This window comes from Squalius cephalus, assembly GCF_949319135.1.
Source record: "Squalius cephalus genome assembly, chromosome: 10".
Taxonomy (NCBI): domain Eukaryota; kingdom Metazoa; phylum Chordata; class Actinopteri; order Cypriniformes; family Leuciscidae; genus Squalius; species Squalius cephalus.
The window spans coordinates 44,100,848-44,122,747 of NC_137131.1; the positions used below are offsets into that span (position 1 = coordinate 44,100,848).

Sequence of the window (21,900 nt, forward strand, 5' to 3'; positions counted from 1 at the left end):
GATTTTTATTTTTAAAGGCCAGTTACTTCATGGATCCAGGATACTATGCATCCTGATAAAGTTCCCTTGGCCTTTGGAATTAAAATAGCCCCACATCATCACATAGCCTTCAGCATACCTAGAGATTGGCATGGTTTTATTTCAGTTAGCCTAATAGCTAGTTTGATTTGCATTGAGAGATGATCTTATGGAAAGTACTCCATGCCAATCTCTAGGTATGGTGAAGGCTATGTGATGATGAACTTTATCAGGATGCATAGTATCCTGGATCCATGAAGTAACTGGGCTTTAAAAATAAAAATCTGCCTGCCTCTATGGGAATTTAACATAGGGGTGTCCAAACTTATGCACCCTGTATTTTAAGGAACAACATTTATTTATTTACGATACATTATTCATTTACAAAGAAAATTGGTGTCCTTAAAGGTTGGATTTTTCCTCATTTTTTTAATTAAGGCATTAAGTTCAATTTCCAAAAGATGATTTTTTATTCCTCTTTTTAGTCAACTTTAGCATGGGTGTCTAAACTTATGCATAGTTCTGTAACTACTGTTAATGAATCTGTTTGAGATCGAATTAACGCTAGATGTTTTGCTATAGATTACAGACATGCATCTGACGACTATATATGCGCACTCTTCAAAAACAACACTATAAAAATCTCTCGACAAACTAAAAGTCGTAAATGACATTTGAATGTATTCTAAATAACAGATACAGGTTGTACTGAATGTCAGCTTGATTATTCTGCTCAAGATCAGGATTTATTGAGTCCACATGTCATGCAAACTATACACTCTTCTAACCACAGGTCGAGATCTGTCGTTCACACACACAACTCTGTGATGCTGTTTGCGAATGTTCGTTGGAACGATGGTTTCGGGAAACACAGACTCGTTGAACTGCTGATAACGACAGAACTTGCGAACATAGTTGGCTAACGATGCTTTTGGGAAACACACCCCGGTCCGGGTGAATGCATTCCCTGTGTGTCTGTGTTTGATGTAAATTGTAAAAGTAATGCATTACTTTACTAGTTACTTGAAAAAGTAATCTGATTACCTAACTCAAGTTACCTGTAATGAGTTACACTGGTGCTCATCCTGTCCGGGTGAATGCATTGGCTGTGTGTGTGCAGGTTCTTCTCCCCGTCTGTGTGGATCATCTACCTGGGCAAGCTTCGGCTGGACGGCAGCAGTCAGTCGGAGGAGGCGGTGCGAGTGTCGCACATTCACCTGCACCACTACTACGAGGACGAGACTCACGACTATGACGTGGCGCTGCTTCGGCTGGTCCGGCCCGTGTGGTCGAGCACTTTAGCTCATCCGGTCTGCCTTCCGCCCGCAACCCACCAGCTGGAGGCCGACCTGCTGTGCTGGGTCACGGGATGGGGAGCGCTGCGGGAGGGAGGTACGACGCCCCAAAACACATCTCAACCAGTCAATACACACGCTACACTTTTACTAATACAGGTTCCAGAAGTGGAGGTTTGCAGCGATGCCATAAAACTGAAGAGCTTGCAGGGGCGGGACTTGATTTTATGCATCAGCTGTTGATTGGATGTTTAGATGTGGGCGTGAGCTTGCAGAGGCGGGGCTTGATTTTAAGCATCAGCTGTTTATTGGGTGTTTAGCCCGTGAGCTTGCAGGGGCGGGGCTTGATTTTATGCATCAGCTGTTGATTGGATGTTTAGATGTTGGCGTGAGCTTGCAGGGGCGGGGCTTGATTTTACGCGTCAACTGTCTATTGGGTGTTTAGATGTGGGCGTGAGCTTGCAGGGGCGGGGCTTGATTTTAAGCATCAGCTGTTGATTGGATGTTTAGATGTTGGCGTGAGCTTGCAGGGGCAGGGCTTGATTTTACGCATCAACTGTTGATTGGATGTTTAGGGCGTGAGCTTGCAGGGGCGGGGCTTGATTTTATGCATCAGCTGTTGATTGGATGTTTAGATGTGGGCATGAGCTTGCAGGGGCAGGGCTTGATTTTATGCGTCAGCTGTTGATTGGATGTTTAGGGGGTGAGCTTGCAGGGGCGGGGCTTGATTGTATGCGTCAGCTGTTGATTGGATGTTTAGATGTGGGCGTGAGCTTGCAGGGGCGGGGCTTGATTTTAAGCATCAGCTGTTGATTGGATGTTTAGGGCGTGAGCTTGCAGGGGCGGGGCTTGATTTTAAGCATCAGCTGTTGATTGGATGTTTAGATGTGGGCGTGAGCTTGCAGGGGCGGGGCTTGATTTTATGCATAACGCTTTTCTTCCTCTTTACAACTAGTTATAGCATGAAAAAACATGCATGAACATCAGAAGGAATATTGAAAGATACAGTAGAACATACTGAAATGAATCATGTCTCATGTATTTGCTCAATCAGTGTTTAACCACGGAAAGACATCAATAACAGCTTGTGAATGTGGCCTGAAACAACGTGAGCTTTTTTAAAATATACTATCTTAGGCGAGTTTAGGCTCTTTTTTTTCATCTGTAAATCACATTTTAAAGCTGATATTTCTTCCTTCACTTCTTTGTCGACCTTTTTCACCCCTGATGAGTTTGACATACGAAACATTAAACCACCAAAACTAAAATATGAGGAACTGAATCAAGTGTTTCTTGATTTTTGTACATTTGGTTTAGTTTCACTGACCATATGATGCTGTGAGAGAAAGTCACCTGCTGCATGTTATTAAATAGAGGAATAACCAGCAGAGTGGGAATAATGCTGTTGTTAGAGACTGGAAATCAAACACGAGTAAAGATTTAAACTCCCCCTGTAGTCAATCATTTTATCTCTTAAAACTCATCTTTTGATCACCAAAATGACATATTTAAAAAAAAAATCCTTGAAAAAAAAATCTTCATGCCTTAAAATAGCTTGAATATAATGTACACCCTTGCCTCATTTAGTATGCGCTGTTCTATGAATATGCAAATGAGCCCCGCCTCCCTCACTCACTCAGCTCAGAGATCCACTGGTTGACGATCACACGTTGATCTGATTCTGATTGGTTACAAAGTAGTTTGTGACGTCGGAAACACCAGCGATTTCAAAGCGTGTTTTTGAGACTGTCTTTGGTTCACTGCAGTTTTAAGGAGGAAATACTCAGCAATGCTGTCGACTTATGAATTTACACATGGTTTGTCTTAAAGCATATTAAAAACACAGCATAGACACATAAACAACATTAAAAGCTTCATTTTCACCACAGCTTGTGTCTGTCTCTCCATCAGGTGCAGTGAGTGACGTCCTGCAGAAAGTAGACGTGCGATTGGTCAGTGAAGATGCATGCGTGCGTTCCTATGGTTACATGATCACTCCCAGAATGATTTGTGCCGGATATCGCAGTGGAGGGAAGGACTCCTGTCAGGTGACACACCATAATCACACTGCTATAACCGTGATGATGCATGAGAATATTAATTGGGAGACGGCATGAATTATTTGTACTTTTAATTCACACCACAGGGCCATTTAAAAAGAGGCAAAACATGATTAAAGTAATAAAAAAATCAAACTTTCTCTTATACATTCATGTAAATTTTGTTTTTTTATAAAGAATATAGTTACTGTATCTTATTTAAATTTCTACAAACCAGAATATTGGCTTAATCTTAAAGGTGACATATTATGCCCCCTTTCACAAGATGTAATATAAATCTCTGGCGTCTCCAGAATGTGTGTGTGAAATTTCAGCTCAAAATACCAGATCATTTATTATATCTTGTCAAATTTGCCCCTTTTTGTGTGTGAGCAAAAACGCACTTTTTGTGTGTGTCCCTTTAAATGCAAATGAGCTTTAGCTCCGCCTCCATCCAGAAGAGGGCGGAGTCTTTACACGAGCTTCAGAAACTCCAGCAATAACAGAACAGGCCAATCTCCCTCATCCAGAATCCCAGAATAACCAGTAGCGAGTGCAGCCTTACGGAGAGACTCAGGAAGAGCTTCTGAATGTTAGTGGAGACATTTCTGTAGTTGCTGTGGAGTTACACTGATCATCTCATCATCATGTTGAACTTCTCCACAAGTGTCCACAGTTCCTGAGGTCTTTATAAGACAGCGGTGACATGTTCTGGTCAATAGTGTTCAGTCTGAGCTCAACCACAGAACAGTTTCAGGCTCTGCTGGATCTTCATCAGTGCGTTAGAACTGGGCTCTGTTGGCGCGTGTGGAACCAAATGTCGGCTGGTGTGTGTAAACGTGCAGATTAAGGGCTGGTAATATTATAATAAGATCCTCTTAGATCCTCGCTATTTTTAAAACACTAATGCGGCTCGACACAACATGAAACTGTGCTGGAAGTGTCACCAGCGGCTCTACACATGAACTCCAGCACTGAGAACATTGTTTGTGTACACAGTTTACTAAAAAGAAAGATTTTGAACAACTCACTATGGTTCCGTCCGCCGGCATTTTGACAGTCAAAAATAGTCGATCTCCATAACAGGGAGGAGAGTAAAGATGGAAAGCTCAAAAAGCTCAGTTCAATATAAATACACGGATAATTTGTTGTTTTCTCGTTAGTGAAAATCAATATTGACCTTGTATTTGAAAAAGGATCCTCATATGAGAAACAATACTAAAATTCAGAGGCATTTTAACCTAAAACAAAAATACGGTCAAACTTAAAAGTGGCGTTTCCATTTTAATTATGCTTTTAAATGCAAGTTTGCCTCGGGTAGATTAACAAAAAGAGCCTAGGTTGCATTTTGGCGAGAGTTACGCTTTAAACACGGGAAAAGTCAGATTTTCATGATATGTCCCCTTCAAGGATGCACCTATTGAAATATTACATATTTGACTATATATTTTTACTATTAAAATATTAATTATGCACAAAGTCTTCCACCAGAGATGCGTAAGTGATGTGTGTGTGTGTGTGTGTGTGGTCAGGGCGACTCTGGCGGGCCGCTGGTGTGTCAGGAGCCGTCGGGACGCTGGTTTCTGGCCGGTGTGGTGAGCTGGGGACGAGGCTGCGGACGCCCAGATTATTACGGGGTTTACACTCGGATCACCAAACTCACCGGATGGATCAAGCGCCTCATTTCCTCCTGAGAAGCACCCTCTGAGACCTCCATACACCACATCCCAGCGCTCGGCCTCTGGGCTCTGAGCATCATGGGAAATGTGCTTTGATGGTGTCAGTCATGTGGATGTGCAGAGCTGAGTTTAGGTTCATAAACTGGGTTTGAAATTAACACCCCCTAACCTGTCAGATGCGGGTGAGAATCAACTGTGGCGAGTAACGCTGTCAAATCACGAGCCAATGTGGCGAGTTACTTATTATATTTACTCTGCTGGGGAAGTTCGTGTAAGACAAATCTGTGCAGATTTACTCATCAATAGTCGTCATGATATATTAAATACAGTGTATTGCTCAGAATCTGCTCACATCTGGCTTACTTGAACACACACCTCACTACACAACAAATAACGGCACGCTTGTTCACTTGCATTGAAACAATAGCGAAGATTAAAAAGCATTTGGTTAACAGAAAAGACATTGTTATTTTACAACATCATATATATATATTTCTTTTTGATGTTCTTTGTACTGTATTGATCTGTACACCTAAAACATATTTTTGTTGAAAAGCATGAGGATGAAAGAAAGGGAGGAGATGCTGGATGACAGGATTTTGTTTGAATTAGAAATGAATGTATGAAATCCAAATTTTATAATATATATATATTTTTTGGGGGGGGGGGGGGGGGGGGCTAGAAGTTCTAAATGGCCGGTAACTTAAAACTTTAGTAGCCAAATTGGCCGGTGAGTGAAAAAGTTCATTTCAAACCCTGTTCATAAACATTCACTTTATTCAACTGGACTAAACAGCCTCATTCAGTATCAGCTGCTTAAGGATTTATTGTTTATTTGTAATTATTTAGACAAAATAATATCAGCCACAACATGACAATAATTGTAGACTTGTCAGCTAGAATTACCTGCTATAAATTCAGTTTAGCCGCATCCCTAACGATCAGACTTTCGCAGAGCTCCTCCACAACTGGCGCTTCGGTTATCATTATTATTCATGTTGAAACAAACCGGTCAGACTTTCGTTATATCGTGGAAACAAAAGTGAGAAATTCAGAAGAATCTGACAGCGCCTGTGGTGTCATGAGGGGGAATAATGAGGCAGGTTTAGTTTTTGAGTCTACTTTCCTGTAACGCGATGCTGAGTAAACGGATAAAACTGTTTTGTTTCTTTTGTAGGAAAGCAGTGCTTTATGTTGCTGACCAATTGTAAGGAAGATTAAAATGAATGTATAAGCAACACAAATTCATATTTGCTGGAACAAATAAAGCCTTTGTACAGAATTTTTAAAGTTTTATCATGCAGTGAGATCTCGATCTATATAAATTGTTTATTCATGTATTGCATTCCAGATTAGAATGACTGAGATCCGTGACTGTCTGTGGCTCAACACTGACACCCTGCGGTCAGGAGCAGAATTACACTCTAATAGCGCCACACACAGTTAAAGTCACCATTAAAACAAAATGGACAATGGAATATTGCAGTGTTTATTGTAAACGATTCATGGGTGCCCATCATTGTTATTTTTTAATAATCTTGGATCAGAATAACAACTCTTGCAGCTTCTCTGTTCAACCTGTCACTCACATGAGATTAGCCAATAGCAAACCACAACCATCCAATCAATTCCCCGCAGACACAATCAAGCCCCGCCCACATTTGTTCTTGTTCCAGAAGCGTTTCGCTCAGATATACGACACAATAGAGGAGAGAAGACCAGCACAACTTACCTTTCATTCCTACTTTAAAGTCTCCCCATGGTGAAAATCCAGCTTTTGATGTTGTTTATATGTCTATGTGGTGTTATTATGCTTTAAGACAAAGCATGTGTAAGTTCATAAGTCGACAGCATTGCTGAGTATTTCCTCCTTAAAACTGCAGTGAACCAAAGACAGTCTCAAAAACACGCTTTGAAATCGCTGGTGTTTCTGACGTCACAAACTACCTTGTAACCAATCAGATCAATGTGTGATCGTCAACCAGTGGATCTCTGAGCTGAGTGAGTGAGTGGAGGCGGGGCTTATTTGCATATTCATTGAACCGACCTGAAGTAATTTTTTTCAAGGAAAACCTTTTAAAAATGTCATTTTGGTGATCAAAGATGAATTTTAAGGGATAAAACGATTAAATACAGGGGGATTTTAAAACATTAGTCATGTTGGGGTATTAACACTTTCGGCTGTGTGATGTTTTGCAAAATACATCAAAACAGAATTCGATTTGACATAATCTTTGCGTCATGCAACGGACTGGTATCCGATGCAAGATCCCACCCGACAGACCAATAGAAGTTAAACATGGTAGAAATATTAGAGATGAATCTGACGCAGGGTTACCAGCAGAAACTGCGTTGGTGAGTTGTGCTTTTCTTGAGCTGCAAATTCGTCATAAGAAGAAAAAAACACCTCCATTTTGGGGGTATCCAAGTTCCTCATTTTCTGTTGAAGCTGGAAACACATATCTATATATATGTGTGTGTGTGTGTGTGTGTGTGATCAGAGGTTAGAAAAGGTTCACCGGCTCAGCATAACAAGTCAGTGGAAAGTCCCCAGGAAGATATGAAAATAAATGTGTGTTTGAGATATAACTTGAGTTTCAGATGTCAGAGATCGTTTGGCTCTGCGTTACAGCAAACACAAATAAACCAGAGAGAGAGAGAGAGAGAGAGAGAGAGAGAGAGAGAGAGAGAGACAGAGAGAGAGAGAGAGAGAGACAGAGAGAGAGAGGCAGAGAGAGAGAGAGAGAGAGATATTAATACACAGAGGATATTAATACCTAATGAAATTGCAAAAAAAAAAACTAATCACCTTCACAAACTGCACACAAAGCACCATGACTGCACCATATCAATTCAAAAGTTGAAAGATCTCTCATAGTTTTATAAAACCGAAAATCAATCAAAACTCTAGATTTTATCAAAGTTAATAAACACACGTTCACATCATCGCTACACTTTTGTTCCACTCTGTTTTTCCTGCTGATATAAATAGCCATTTTTGCTTGCCCTAAAATGAAATTCAACAATTGACAAGTGAAACGTTTTTTCTGAAAGTAGCCTACTTAAAACCCAAAATGAAAGTCTCAATACAAAAAGTTTCATCAAACCTACAAAACAATTCTTTTAATCTCATAAACAAAGGTTCTAATCTAAAACAATGCATAAAAGCATGGAAAACAGTCTCCCTTTGAAGACAGAAAGGCCAAGCAGAATTAACTTCTGGATTCATCACCGAAACAAAAGAATTAATGGCACCATGGAGAATTCTCCATTGTATATCACCAAACCTTTTAGACAATGGTGGCTTATATAATGATCTCCATTCAGGTTTTACATCATTTCTTAGTTTAAAAACAGAACGACATGGTGTATCGGTTCTTTTTTCTAACATTTTCTTATTAAAAAGCAAAACACAGGCTCTATACAGTTTTTTTCCTTCACTTGACAAGAAATCTAAAATCAAAGATTCACCTGATTTCAGCAAAAAACCTATACCCTCTTCAAGATTGGGTTGAATAATCAAACACGGAAAGGGATCCTCAACATCAGGAGTACAAACCCCTGTAAAAAAGTCTCTTAACAAATGTTCTTCTTCAACTGTAAAACATGATTTAAGTTTGACAAAAAAACGAGTTAATAAACGAACAGATCTAATTCCTAAATGTTTGGATACAACATCCACATTCTCAAATTGAGGCCCAGTTAAAGTCAACAAATGTCCCAAAGTAAAAACCTTGGATTTCAGCAATATGGTGCTGAACCCCGGCAGACAGCAGTGAGAAGCAATGTCCAACCGGGCCCCAAGTATCAGTGGCTCCTGCCAAAGCCAGTGGAGAGAATATGAGTTCTCAGTCTTGTGAACACGAAAAAAACTCCAAACCTTGAAAAGGTTTCGATAGAAAGCAGGCAGTTCCGAGAAATCCAATTTGGTTGGATCCATTAAAAAGAGGGATTTGTCCAGTCCGACACCCCCAACAGTGTGCAAAATGGTGCCGCTCGCAGCACGCCAGCTGAAACCTGTAGAACCATCAAGTAATCTTTTTAAAAACTGTAACCGAAAGGCAGCCATTCTACTTTGTAAATGAATCAAACCTTGCCCACCTTCATCTTTGGGGAGGTATAATACACTCTGTGGGACCCAGTGTAGTTTGTCCCAAAAAAAGTTCACAAGAGCAGCTTGAACTTCCGCTAAAAACTGTGGTGAGGCGTCTACACATGCCAATCTATGCCAAAATGAAGATGCCACTAAGTTGTTGACAATGAGAGTTCGCCCCCTATAGGACATATTCAGTAATAACCATTTCCACTTATCCAATCGCCCCTTAACTTTTTCCATCAGCCCCTCCCAATTTTTTTGTAACACACTGTCATCCCCTAGATAAACTCCTAAATATTTTATACCCCCATTCCCCCAACACAACCCATCAGGAATGCAAGATTTACCATCAGTCCATTGTCCAAACAATAAAGCATCACTTTTTTTCCAATTGACCTTTGCAGAAGACAACAGTCTAAATTCTTCAATTAAATTAAGTAAAATCTGCACATCACTTTGTCTGCTGATCATCACCACAATATCATCGGCATAGGCTGACAAACTAATTTTATTATTACAAACTGGTAAAAACAAACCACTTAATTGATCTCTTATCTGTTGAAGCAATGGCTCAATAGCCAAGGAATACAACATTCCAGACAAGGAGCAACCTTGTCTGATACCCCTGAGAACCTGAAAAGGAGCACATAAGCCACCATTTATTTTCAGCATACTCTCAACGTCACAATAGAGTTAGGGCTGGTCCGAATACCATTTTTTGAGCTTCGAAGCTTCGATAGGAATTAACATCGAAAATTCGAAGCTTCGGAGGGAGGGGGCTGAACATATTCTTCTCTCTAATAAAGGCAGGACTCTCTATGTGTCTGTCTGTTTGCATTTAGATTATTTATCTTGCATTTTGAACCGTTCATCCAATCGACTTCACGAGTGCAGTGTCACATTTGGTGCAATATAGACACGCGAGACGTGACACGTTCAGAATTAATAAACTTTTAATACAGAACAGCGCGAGCGGGAAGCGCGCGCGCGCCTCACGCGCAGGGCTCCGAGAACGGACACTGCACTAGTGATACAAAACACAGCCTAATATTTTTCTGAGTAACAAATTACTCTCAAATCAGAAATCAGCAGCACAGTAATTACTGACACAGTAAAGGGTAGGCTAATATATTGTTTCTATTCTATTTCCACAATGTCAAAGCAACACAGCTTATAGCCTACAAGCTCAGGCATGCACTTCTGCCCATACAAACTCCGCTGTTCTGCGCTCTAAAATAAGAGTATTGTATTTCGCCCAAAAATGCTAAAAAAATAACCGTGTGAGAGCGTTTTAGGCTATATCATGTTATAGCCAGATATGACGACGCTTACAGCACGCGTCACCGCAGATCAGCATCTATTCATCAAGCCAACGTGCAAACTATCGCAAATCAAAGTGAAAGTGGGTCGCAGATGCTTTAACACACAATCAACTTCATTAAAAGTAACCGAAATGATCTTACCAGGGCTGATGCCGCTCTCTTATTGCGGTCTTTGATTTAGAAATTTTAGCTGACGATCAGTAAAATGCAGCTTATCTGTTGCTAGTGACGTGCACTCCATTACATCTGCCTATAGCGCGGGATTTGAAGTTCGGATTCATATCCGTTTTGCAAAAACACATTTATGTGTTCATTGTTCATATTGATAAATCAGAGAGAGCTATCCGATCTGAGAAAACGCATGACAGCCCCATTCAAGCGCGAATGGGAACCGTTTCTAGGGGGATGCCAGGTGTGAAAAAAAAATTAAAAAATTAAAACGAATATTCGAATGTCAAATTTGAAAATCGAATACCAACCCACCGAACGAATATTCGAATACTCGAATATTCTGGTACAGCCCTAAATAGAGTAGCCTAATCATGTCTATAAAGTTCTTGCTAAAACCAAAAGCTGTTAAAGCACTCCACAAATATGAGTGCTCTACTTGGTCAAACGCCTTCTCCTGATCCAAAGATATCAAGCCACAGTCCAAATTTAGCAATTTAGAGACGTAAAAAATATCCCGAATTAAAGAAATACCATGGTCATTGAACCAGGTTTTGGTTATTTTGGCAGTGTGGGCCGGTGCAAATCCTGCTGGAGAATGAAGTCAGCATCTCCATAAAGCTTGTCTGCTGAAGGAAGCATGAAGTGCTCTGGAAATGTCCTGGTAGACGGCTGCGTTGACTCTGGATTTAATAAAGCACAGTGGACCAAAGTCCTCTTTTCTGATGAGAGCAAAGTTTGCATCTCATTTGGAAACCAAGGTCCCAGAGTCTGGAGGAAGAATGGAGAGGCACACAATCCAAGATGCTTGAAGTCCAGTGTGAAGTTTCCAGTCTGTGTTGGTTTGGGGAGCCATGTCATCGGCTGGTGTTGGTCCACTGTGCTGTCCACTCAACGCAGCCGTCCACCAGGACATTTCCAGAGCATTTCATGCTTCCTTCAGCAGACAAGCTTTATGGAGATGCTGACTTCATTCTCCAGCAGGATTTGCACCGGCCCACACTGCCAAAATAACCAAAACCTGGTTCAGTGACCATGGTATCACTGTGTAATTACTGTGTGATTTCATGTAATATTCTCATTTTCTGGGAATTTGATTTCGTGGGTTTCATAAGCTGTAAACCATAATCATCAAAATTATAACAAATAAAGGCTTGAAATATCTCACTTTGCATATAACGAGTCTATATAATATATTAGTTTCACCTGTTAAGTTGAATTCTTGAAATAAATCAACTTTTTGATGATATTCTAATTTTATGACCAGCACCTGTAGATCTACCAGGGACACAGTACGTCTGGTCCGGATGGATAGCCTGACCCAACACTCCAGCCAATCTGTTACCCAATGCCTTAGAAAGTATTTTATAGTCACTGCAGAGAAGCGAGACTGGGCACCAGTTCTTAATATCTGTAAGGTCCCCTTTTTTTGGAAGAAGAGTGATCACCGCTCTTCGGCAACTCAACGGCAACCCGCCCTTCGACAGGCTGTCCTTCAGTACCTCCAGCAGATCTACACCCAACTCCAACCAAAAAGCCTTATAGAAGTCAACCGGGAGGCCATCCACTCCTGGTGCCCTCCCAGACTCCATGCTCTGCAGGGCCTTATAGAGCTCTTCCAGGGTCAGCACTCCTTCAAGATCATTATTACCCTCCTCTGACACCTTTGGTAGGCTGTGAAGGAAAAGGTTGTCCACACAACACTCTGACTTGAGCTCACTCCTATACAGATTTCAATAAAACTGTACTGCCCTTCCCCGAATACCGGCAGGATCCGACAATAACACTCCATCTTCGGAGCACAATCCATGAATAAACCGTTTCTGCCCGTTCTTTTTTTCCAGATTGAAAAAGTATTGGGATGGTGCATCCATCTGGTCAATGCTTTGAAAGCGTGAACGGACCAGAGCCCCCTGTACTGTACTTTATGCCCCAGTAGATCAGCTAACTGAGCTTCTAAATAATGAATCTCGCCAGTAGATTGAGGCAAATTTTGAGATTCAATTATCTCTCTTTTTCCAAAAACTCTAAAGAACGAGTCAACTCCTTAGTAACGTTGTGAGTATACTGTTGAGTAAATTGCCTTATTTTTATCTTACCAACATCCCACCACTGTTGCAATGAATAAAAAAAAGACTTCTTTGTTCTGTGAGCTTCCCAGAAATACTTAAATGATTCCTTAAAAAAATTATCATTTAACAAATTAGTATTAAAATGCCAGTATGCGCTTTTTGGCTTTATTGAGCTTAAAATAAGCTTACAGTGCGCCATAATGTGATCTGAAAAACTTACTGGTGTTATATAACATTTATTGAAAATACTAAGATTAAAACTGTAAAATCTGTCCAGCCTAGCTAATGACATAACATTATCACGTGTGTGAACCCAAGTGTACTGTCTCTCATTACCATTTAAAGATCTCCAAACATCACATAAATCATACTTTTTAATAATATGAATAAAACGTTTACGCGACGCCAAATGAGGCTCAGTGTGATTTCGATCTAGATTATGCTCAGTACAACTGAAATCACCACCTAGGAACAAAAAGTCTTCAGGGCAACAGTTTTGTAGAGTTGAACACAGTATGTCTAAAAAAAACATTCTTTCAACTGGTGCAGTTGGAACATATGCGCAAATAAAAATAAACACATAACTTTCGACAACAGCTCTAACTTTTAAAAGCCTACCTTTTACTATTTCATCAACATCATAAGAAATAGGACTAAAATTCTTTGTGAATAAAATGTCCACTCCGCCACTTATTGAAGTGTTATGGCTTCACACCGGGATGCCATCAAACTCCCTCGCCCAGTCAGCAGCATTTTTCAAGTCGCTATGAGTTTCTTGTAACAAAACAACATCAATATCTTTCTGTTTAATTACTTCATATATTGTAGCTCTTTTTCTAGAATCTCTTGCACCGTTAACATTCAAAGTAGCTACATGAACTTCACTCATAAAAAAGAAAAAAGAAAAGAAAAAACACCCAAATAGCCAAAAAACATCCGCCATTCTACTTTTAAAATGAACAGACATCATTGTTTAAAGCAGTATTGAGATTCCTCACAATTTTCTTAAGTCGATAGACTTAATTCTTTGTTTGTAAAGCAACTCTCTGCCATTAGGCTTCTTGCTTTTTCAGTGAACTATTATTAAAATATTCCTGCACACTTACAGCTCTTTTATTTTTTGTTGATCTAAGGAATAACTTAATATCATCAAGTCCATAATCCCGACCAATGAACTCCCCCTGAGAAAGTGCCATACTAGAGTCAGAAGACCCACCATCACTTTCTGTATCCTGATCCATATCGTCTTGCACTTCACTCGTTTTACTTATTTTGGCATCAAACATTTTTTTAATCATCTTCCTTTTATGAGGCATTTTTAAAAAATGCTCTTCCTCCACACAATGCACAAGCTTCTTGCAATATCACTGAACTATTCTCTAAAGCACTTTCATTTTGCTCATCTCCTTTATCCTCAGAAAACTGTGCCATGCTCTGTAAATCTTTGACACTAGCCTCTGAAAGTGTTTTGGTGCGTATCGTGCCCGAGTGTTCACACTGCAGTGAAGTCGACGCAACAACACTCTCACCGGGAACACTCGTAACCGCCACCGCCACAGCCGAGCTCGGCCCCGGCAATACCTCCTCGACTATGTCGGCAACACCAAACGCACCCCCCCCCCCCCCAGTACTCTCATTCACTAATTGCTTCCCTTTCTGAAACTTTGTCAGGACAATTGCGAATTAAATGTCCAGATTTACCACGAAAATTTAGCGTCATGTCTAGCTCGACATCATCCTGAATAATCATATACGCGAATCGCCTGAACGAAACAATGTGTTTCAACAGAGGTGATCCGCTATTGATTGGGATCTTTTTAATCGGAGATACCAATTTTCCATATCGGGATAAAGCTTGTGTCAAAATTTCATCGCTTACGAATGGTGGAACATTCGACAAAGTGACTCTCTTAGCTGGCAATGAAAGAGGAAGAACAGAGACAAAATCACCACCAATGACTATTCCGTGTTCGACTACTTCATTGACTTTATCTTATTAAGAAACACCACAATGGCACTATTCATTCTGGAGGCGGATAGCACACTCTCATCCCCCACAACCTCACCAATGGCCAGACAACATTCCTCCACACTCACCGCGGCGGCAACTTTAACCGCATTACGCCGCGTGAGTGAACTCAAAACCTGCACGCGTGGGGCCGACATGCTTCCCCGATAAAGTGGATAGCACACGGCCTATCAAAGAACCAAAAATACTAAATGGAAAAGACCAGAAAAACAGCAAGGAGAAAAAAATAGAAAACAGCTTCACTCAAAACAAGCCCTCCAGCCACGCTCACACACTCCGTCAACTCGCACTCAGACACACCGGAAGTGAGAGAGAGAGAGAGAGGCAGAGAGAGAGTCAGTCCTCAGCCTGAACAGATCCGGGAATCTCCGGCCTTATTCAGATCAGAAGGTTAAACTGCACCCCCTCCCTGCCAGATTTATATGGAGTAAAGACAGTCCTGCCCAATATGAAGCCCAGCTCCACAGCACTCGTGTTCAGAACATGATAGACTCATTCCTATCTACTTCATTTAGCGAAGAGAAGAAAACTATCAATTTAGCAACTCATCAATTAAATGAAATATTTTCTACAGTGGTCAGAAAAGCCCTGAGAAAAAGAAAAAAATATAGATGTAAGAAAGAAATTGCTAAAGATGATTGGTTTGATAAGGAATGCCAAAAATTAAGAAAAGATTTACGATCATTATCAAATATAAAACACAGAGACCCTGCAAACCAACAAACACGAGACAAATACCAGCAAACCCTCAAAACATACAAGTCACTTCTAATACAGAAAAAAGCTGATCACATGAAAGCAAAGCTTAATAAGATTGAGGAGGCAGTCGATCAGAACTATTTTTGGGAATTATGGAATCATTTAGATAAATCAAAAGAACCCAAACACATTCCCATCTATGACCCAAACATCTGGACAGAACATTTTGGAAAACTCTACTCACAAAACGAACCAACCCTCACCCAAAAACATCTGACCTCCCAACTATACACCCTGGAACGCACTGTAAAAGACCAGCTAACCCAGTTAGACCAGCCCATATTATTACACGAACTGACAGACAAGATCAAATCCCTAAAAAATAAAAAATCCTGTGGTGTGGATTTAATATCTAATGAGATGCTGAAACCAAGCGGCAACATTCTGATCTGAAAAATGAAGCCTACCCGGAAGTGCGAAAAACTGCAATACATCGAAAATCCGCTAGGGGAAGGTCCCAAAAGGGAGCAAATGTCCATAGCCCCCATGTTAAAATGTCCGTTTTCACAGCATAAATTCATGTCTTTACAGGTTGGTCCCATGGACTTTTATTGTATTTTTCGATAGCTTTCGAGTGCCTGACAACGGCGAGGGTAGTGAATTTTTTTCTAACTCGTTAGTTTAGATCGTATTTAGATATAAAATGTATGACAATAAGGGCGTGGTTAACTTTGATTGACAGCTTGATTGACAGCTGACAAGGCAGCGCCACAGAGAATTCATAAGAAGCGCCATTTTTTAATACAGTTGACATATAATACTACTGTTTCTGTATCATGAAATGTAGTTTTAAGAGTTTTTCAGGCGAGAATGTAGTTGTTTAAAGCTCAAATCTGTGGTTTATTTAAAGATTTATGAAAATTTTATCCAGTTGATCCAGCGATGACCGGGTGCTCGGCGCGATGTACCCCGCCTGGAACGGTCTTACATCGGCTTGACGTTCTGAGGTTTGCCGCCAATGCCGCGGACTCTGGCGTCTCTGTAGTGGTTAAACATGAGATATAATTCATCTTGTGTATATCTAATGGGCGATTTTTGGTCTCGTGAATCTATATTTTTTTCCCTGGGCAATCGTTTTGGCTGAGGGGAAGTTTCATAACTTTATAAGCTATTTAACTTTATGTATGGTTAAACTCGCGCTGACTTTGTATGTTTGATTGAATTGTTTGCTTTATTTGTATAGCTTCTTATACCTTTTACTTATACTTTTATAATGGCTAATATTGATAAAACTGAAATTTAACAAAAAGAGACTGGGTTGAGTTTTGTCATTTTAATACAACGAAGATGATATGTAATGTTGTTTACTGCAAAATCTGTTGTTTAGTACAAATGCACATATTGCCTGGACCATAAAATGTTTAATATTTTTATATTATATTTAAAATGAAAAGAGGCAGATTTGTGTTATTAGGGCCCGAGCACCGATGGTGTGAGGACCCTCTTGGAATTGCTCTGTTTATTATTATTATTATTATTCTTCTCCGCATTGAATTGCATTTTTGAGGGCCTAAACATGCGCGAAAACTCACGAAACTTTGCACACGCGTCAGAACTGGCGAAAATTTACATCTGATATAGGTTTCAGAATTGGACGGGGCAAAATGGCTCGATAGCGCCACCTATAAAAGTTCAACGGAGTGCGCCTCCTGCAACGTTCCACGTACGTGCACGAAATTCGGTACATACGTGTAATGACCTAATACCTACAAAAAAGTCTCTTGGAGCATAGCCCTAAACACAACAGGAAGTCAGCCATTTTGAACTTCCTCTCAGATTTTTGTGCAGTTTTTGCCATTTTCAGGCCTCGTACTTTAACGAACTCCTCCTACAGTTTTAATCTGATCATCTTCAAATTTGGTGAGTGTAATCTTAAGGCCTTTGCGACGTTAAATTGCGAAGATCTTGAGTTTTCGTCGAAGGGCGGGTCCTCGGCGGCCTTACAAATTTCGATGTTTCGCCATGAAACAGGAAGTTGCTGTAACTCAGGCATGGAATGTCCAATCTCCCCCAAACTTCACACGTTTGATAAGAGTTCTGTCCTGAACACATGGCCATGCTCATATTCAGTTATAGTCATAGCGCCACCTGCTGGCAACAGGAAGTGACATGTTTAACACTGTTATGGACTCCTAATAACATATAAAAAAGTGCCAGCAAGTGCGAAACATGCTAACAACATACTAGAAGCATGCTAAAACATGCTAGCAAACTCTTAGCTAAGTGCTAAAGCATGCTATTATTGCAATTAAATAGGAATTTGCTGTAACTCAGGCATGGAATGTCCAATCTGCCCCAAACTTCACACTTTTGATAAGCGTTCTGTCCTGAACACATCTACATGATAATATTCAGTTATAGTAATAGCGCCACCTACTGGCAACAGGAAGTGTCATGTTTAACACGTTGATGCCATTCTAGCAACATGTTAAAAATGCCATTGAGGTCTAAACATGCTAGAAACATGTTAAAACATGCTAGCAATACTTAGCTAAGTGCTAAAGCATGCTAATTCAATGAAACAGGATGTTGTTGTTACTCAAGAAGGCAATGTCCAATATGCGCCAAACTTCACACTTTTAATAAACGTTCTGTCCTGAACACATGACCATGCTCATATTCAGTTACAGTCATAGTGCCACCTGCTGGCAACAGGAAGTGACATGTTAAACACTGTTGTGGACATATAAAAACATATAAAAAAAGTGCCAGCAAGTGCTAAACATGCTAACAACATACTAGAAACATGCTAAAACATGCTAGCAAACACTTAGCTAAGTGCTAAAGCATGCTATTGCTGCAATTAAATAGGAATTTGCTGTAACACAGGCATGGAATGTCCAATCTGCCCCAAACTTCACACGTTTGATAAGAGTCATGGCCTGAACACATCTACATGAGAATATTCAGTTATAGTAATAGCGCCACCTGCTGTCAACAGGAAGTGACATGTTTAACACTGTTGTGGTCTCCTAATAACATATATAAAAGAGCCAGCAAGTGCTAAACAGGTTAGCAACATACTAGAAACATGCTAGCAAACACTTAGCTAAGTGATAAAGCATGCTATTACTGCAATTAAATAGGAATTTGCTGTAACTCAGGCATGGAACGTCCAATCTGCCCCAAACTTCACGTTTGATAAGAATCATGGCCTGAACGCATGCCTATGCTCAAATTCAGTTATAGTAATAGCGCCACCTACTGGCAACAGGAAGTGACATGTTTAACACGTTGATGCCGTTCTAGCAACATGTTAAAAATGCCATTGAGTTCTAAACATGCTAGAAACATATTAAAACATGCTAGCAATACTTAGCTAAGTGCTAAAGCATGCTAATTCAATGAAACAGGACTTTGTTGTTACTCAAGAAGGCAATGTACAATCTACCCCAAACGTCACACGTTTGATAAGAGTTATCTCTTGAACACATGTCCATGCTCATATTTAGTTATAGTCATAGCGCCACCTGCTGGCAACAGGAAGTGACGTTTAACACTGTTCTTGACTCCTAATAACATATAAAAAAATGCCAGTAGGTGCTAAACATCCTACCAACATACTAGAGACATGCTAAAACATAATAGCAAACACTTAGCTAAGTGCTAAAGAATGATATTACTGCAATTAAATATGAATTTGCTGTAACTCAGGCATGGAATGTCCAATCTGCCCCAAACTTCACACTTTTGATAAGCGTTCTGTCCTGAACACATGACCATGCTTATATTCAGTTACAGTCATAGCGCCACCTGCTGGCAACAGGAAGTGACATGTTTAACACTGTTGTGGACTCCTAATAACATATAAAAAAGTGCCAGCAAGTGTTAAACATGCTAACAACATACTAGAAACATGCTAAAACATGCTAGCAAACTCTTAGCCAAGTGCTAAAGCATGCTATTATTGCAATTAAATAGGAATTTGCTGTAACTCAGGCATGGAATGTCCAATCTGCCCCAAACTTCACACTTTTGATAAGAGTCATGGCCTGAACACATCTACATGAGAATGTTCAGTTATAGTAATAGCGCCACCAACTGGCAACAGGAAGTGACATGTTTAACACGTTGATGCCGTTCTAGCAACATGTTAAAACATGCTAACAATGCTTAGCTAAGTTCTAAAGAATGCTAATTCAATGAAACATGACTTTGTTGTTACTCAAGAAGGCAATGTCCAATTTGCACCAAACTTCACATGTTTGATAAGAGTTCTGTCCTGAACACACATCCATGCTCATATTCAGTTATAGTCATAACGCCACCTACTGGCAACAGAAACTGACATGGTTAACACAGTAATGCAGTACTAACCACATAATTATTGTGTACTAAGCATGCTAGAAACAGACTGAACATGCTAGCAACACTTAGCTGAGTCATGAAGCATGCTATTATCACCATTATACAAAACATTTTGTAACTGACTTTGACATACTCTTACTATATATACCTCCTTAAATGTACATTTCCCAACCATGCTCTGCCTTCCTAAAGCCACCGAGTGTTGATGGCACGGGTGCGAGGGCCCTTTCATCGCTGCTTGCAGCTTTAATATTTTGTTTTGTTTTTCATAAATAGGCAAACGTTATGTGCAGTTGAATATAATCAATATGCGTTGCCTGAACCACATTTGTGTGGCTATAATGTTTAAGATTTCTTTAAATGAAAACGAAAAGAGTTAGTATGGTGTTTTATAACATATTTCGTTGCCATAGACCGTAAAAAAATAGTTCGTTGCCTGAAATATACCCGGAGTAGCACAGCGAGCTGAGTGACGCGCGCTGCGTTAGAAGGTGGGCGGGGTTAGGATTTCCCAAGATTTTTCAAGATGGCGCCGCCCATACCCCCCATAAACGGCTTCAAACCCGTTCTTCAGAAAGTCTATGGGTGACGTCACAGACGCTTTGTCCATATTTTTTACAGTCTATGGCTGAAACACAGCAGCCCCAAATTGAAAGAGGCAATTCTAAAATTATTCAATCTTTTATTAAAATCAGGACACTTTCCTGAGATCTGGAAAGAAAACTTGATTACACCAATTCATAAACAAGGAGAGAAGTACGACCCAAATAATTATAGGGGCATCACAGTGAGCAGCAACCTGGGCAAACTCTTCTGCTCCATCATCAACGACAGACTAGTCCAGTTCATTCAAGAACACAAGATCCTCAACAGCTCTCAGATTGGCTTTATGCCTAAACAGAGAACATCAGATCACATCTACACACTCCACACACTCATACAAAAACACGTCCAACAAACAAAACAAGGGAAAATATTCGGCTGCTTCATTGACTTTAAAAAAGCCTTCGATTCGGTTTGGCATAATGGACTTTTCCTAAAACTAATTCAAAGTGGAATAGGGGGAAGGACATATGACATCATAAAGGACATTTACAATGGGAACAAATGCGGCGTCAAGATTAACGACAAACGCACTGATTATTTCAGTCAAACTAAAGGAGTTCGTCAAGGCTGCAGCCTCAGCCCGACCCTATTTAATCTCTATATTAATGAATTGGCATCAACACTTGAGAAGTCCTCTTGTCCTGGTCTGACCCTCGAGGACAGAGAGATCAAAAGCCTCCTGTACGCTGACGATCTCCTGCTGCTGTCTCCTCATGAAGAGGGTCTGCACCAAAGCCTCTCGCTTCTGGAGGAGTTCAGCAGCGACTGGGCCTTACCCATAAACATGGACAAGTCCAAAATCATGATCTTCCAGAAGAAACCTCGCCTTACTGACAACAAATACATATTTACACTTGGGGGAACCATTCTTAATCATGTCACCTGTTATAATTATTTGGGTCTGACAATCTCAGCTTCTGGAAAGTTTGACACGGCAATGAAAGATCTGACTGATAAAGCACGTAGGGCTTATTATAGAATAAGTAAACCCCTGTTCAAATTTAACCCACCCGTTAAACTGTGGCTGAAAATCTTTAACAGCATCATCAAACCCATCCTCCTATACGGCTGTGAAATCTGGGGCCCCAAATTTAAACTAAATTACGATTCCTGGGACAAAACCCCTGTTGAAACTTTCCACCTTGAGTTCTGCAAGAACATCCTAGGAACTCACAGAAACGCTCCGAGTCTGGGTTGCCGGGCAGAATTAGGCAGATTCCCTCTCCTATCTGAGATCCAGAAGAGAGCCGCAAAGTTCTGGTTCCATCTATCAGACGCGCAGTCAGAGAGTTACCATCACTGCGCTCTCAGACACAGGGCAGGACACCCCGAGAGCGACCCCATGACACATTTAGTGGAAAAACACCAACTTAATCCAACAATTCAGTTCAGACACGCAAAAGTAAAAGAAATAGGGAACATAACCAAAGAAGAATACATACAAGATTGGCAGATAAAGGTCACACAAGTAAATAAATTAAAATACTTCCACAAAATAAAGTCTGATTA

The 21,900-nt window shown here is 40.4% G+C and overlaps 2 protein-coding genes across 3 annotated transcripts in view; one reads left to right on the forward strand and one right to left on the reverse strand.

Annotated features, from left to right (window-relative positions):
- The window catches only part of tmprss6 (transmembrane serine protease 6), a 23,676-nt gene extending 17,356 nt beyond the window's left edge, over positions 1 to 6,320 (forward strand). For both annotated transcript variants that reach the window (XM_079883063.1, XM_079883064.1), the window contains 3 exons: positions 1,139 to 1,410; positions 3,225 to 3,361; positions 4,885 to 6,320. In XM_079883063.1, coding sequence (XP_079739189.1) covers positions 1,139 to 1,410; positions 3,225 to 3,361; positions 4,885 to 5,046 — 571 coding nt within the window. In that variant the 3' untranslated portion in view covers positions 5,047 to 6,320. The remainder of the gene's footprint in view (positions 1 to 1,138; positions 1,411 to 3,224; positions 3,362 to 4,884) is intronic.
- Positions 1 to 21,900, reverse strand: part of atf4a (activating transcription factor 4a) — a 265,767-nt gene that overhangs the window by 102,579 nt on the left and 141,288 nt on the right. The window lies entirely within an intron of this gene.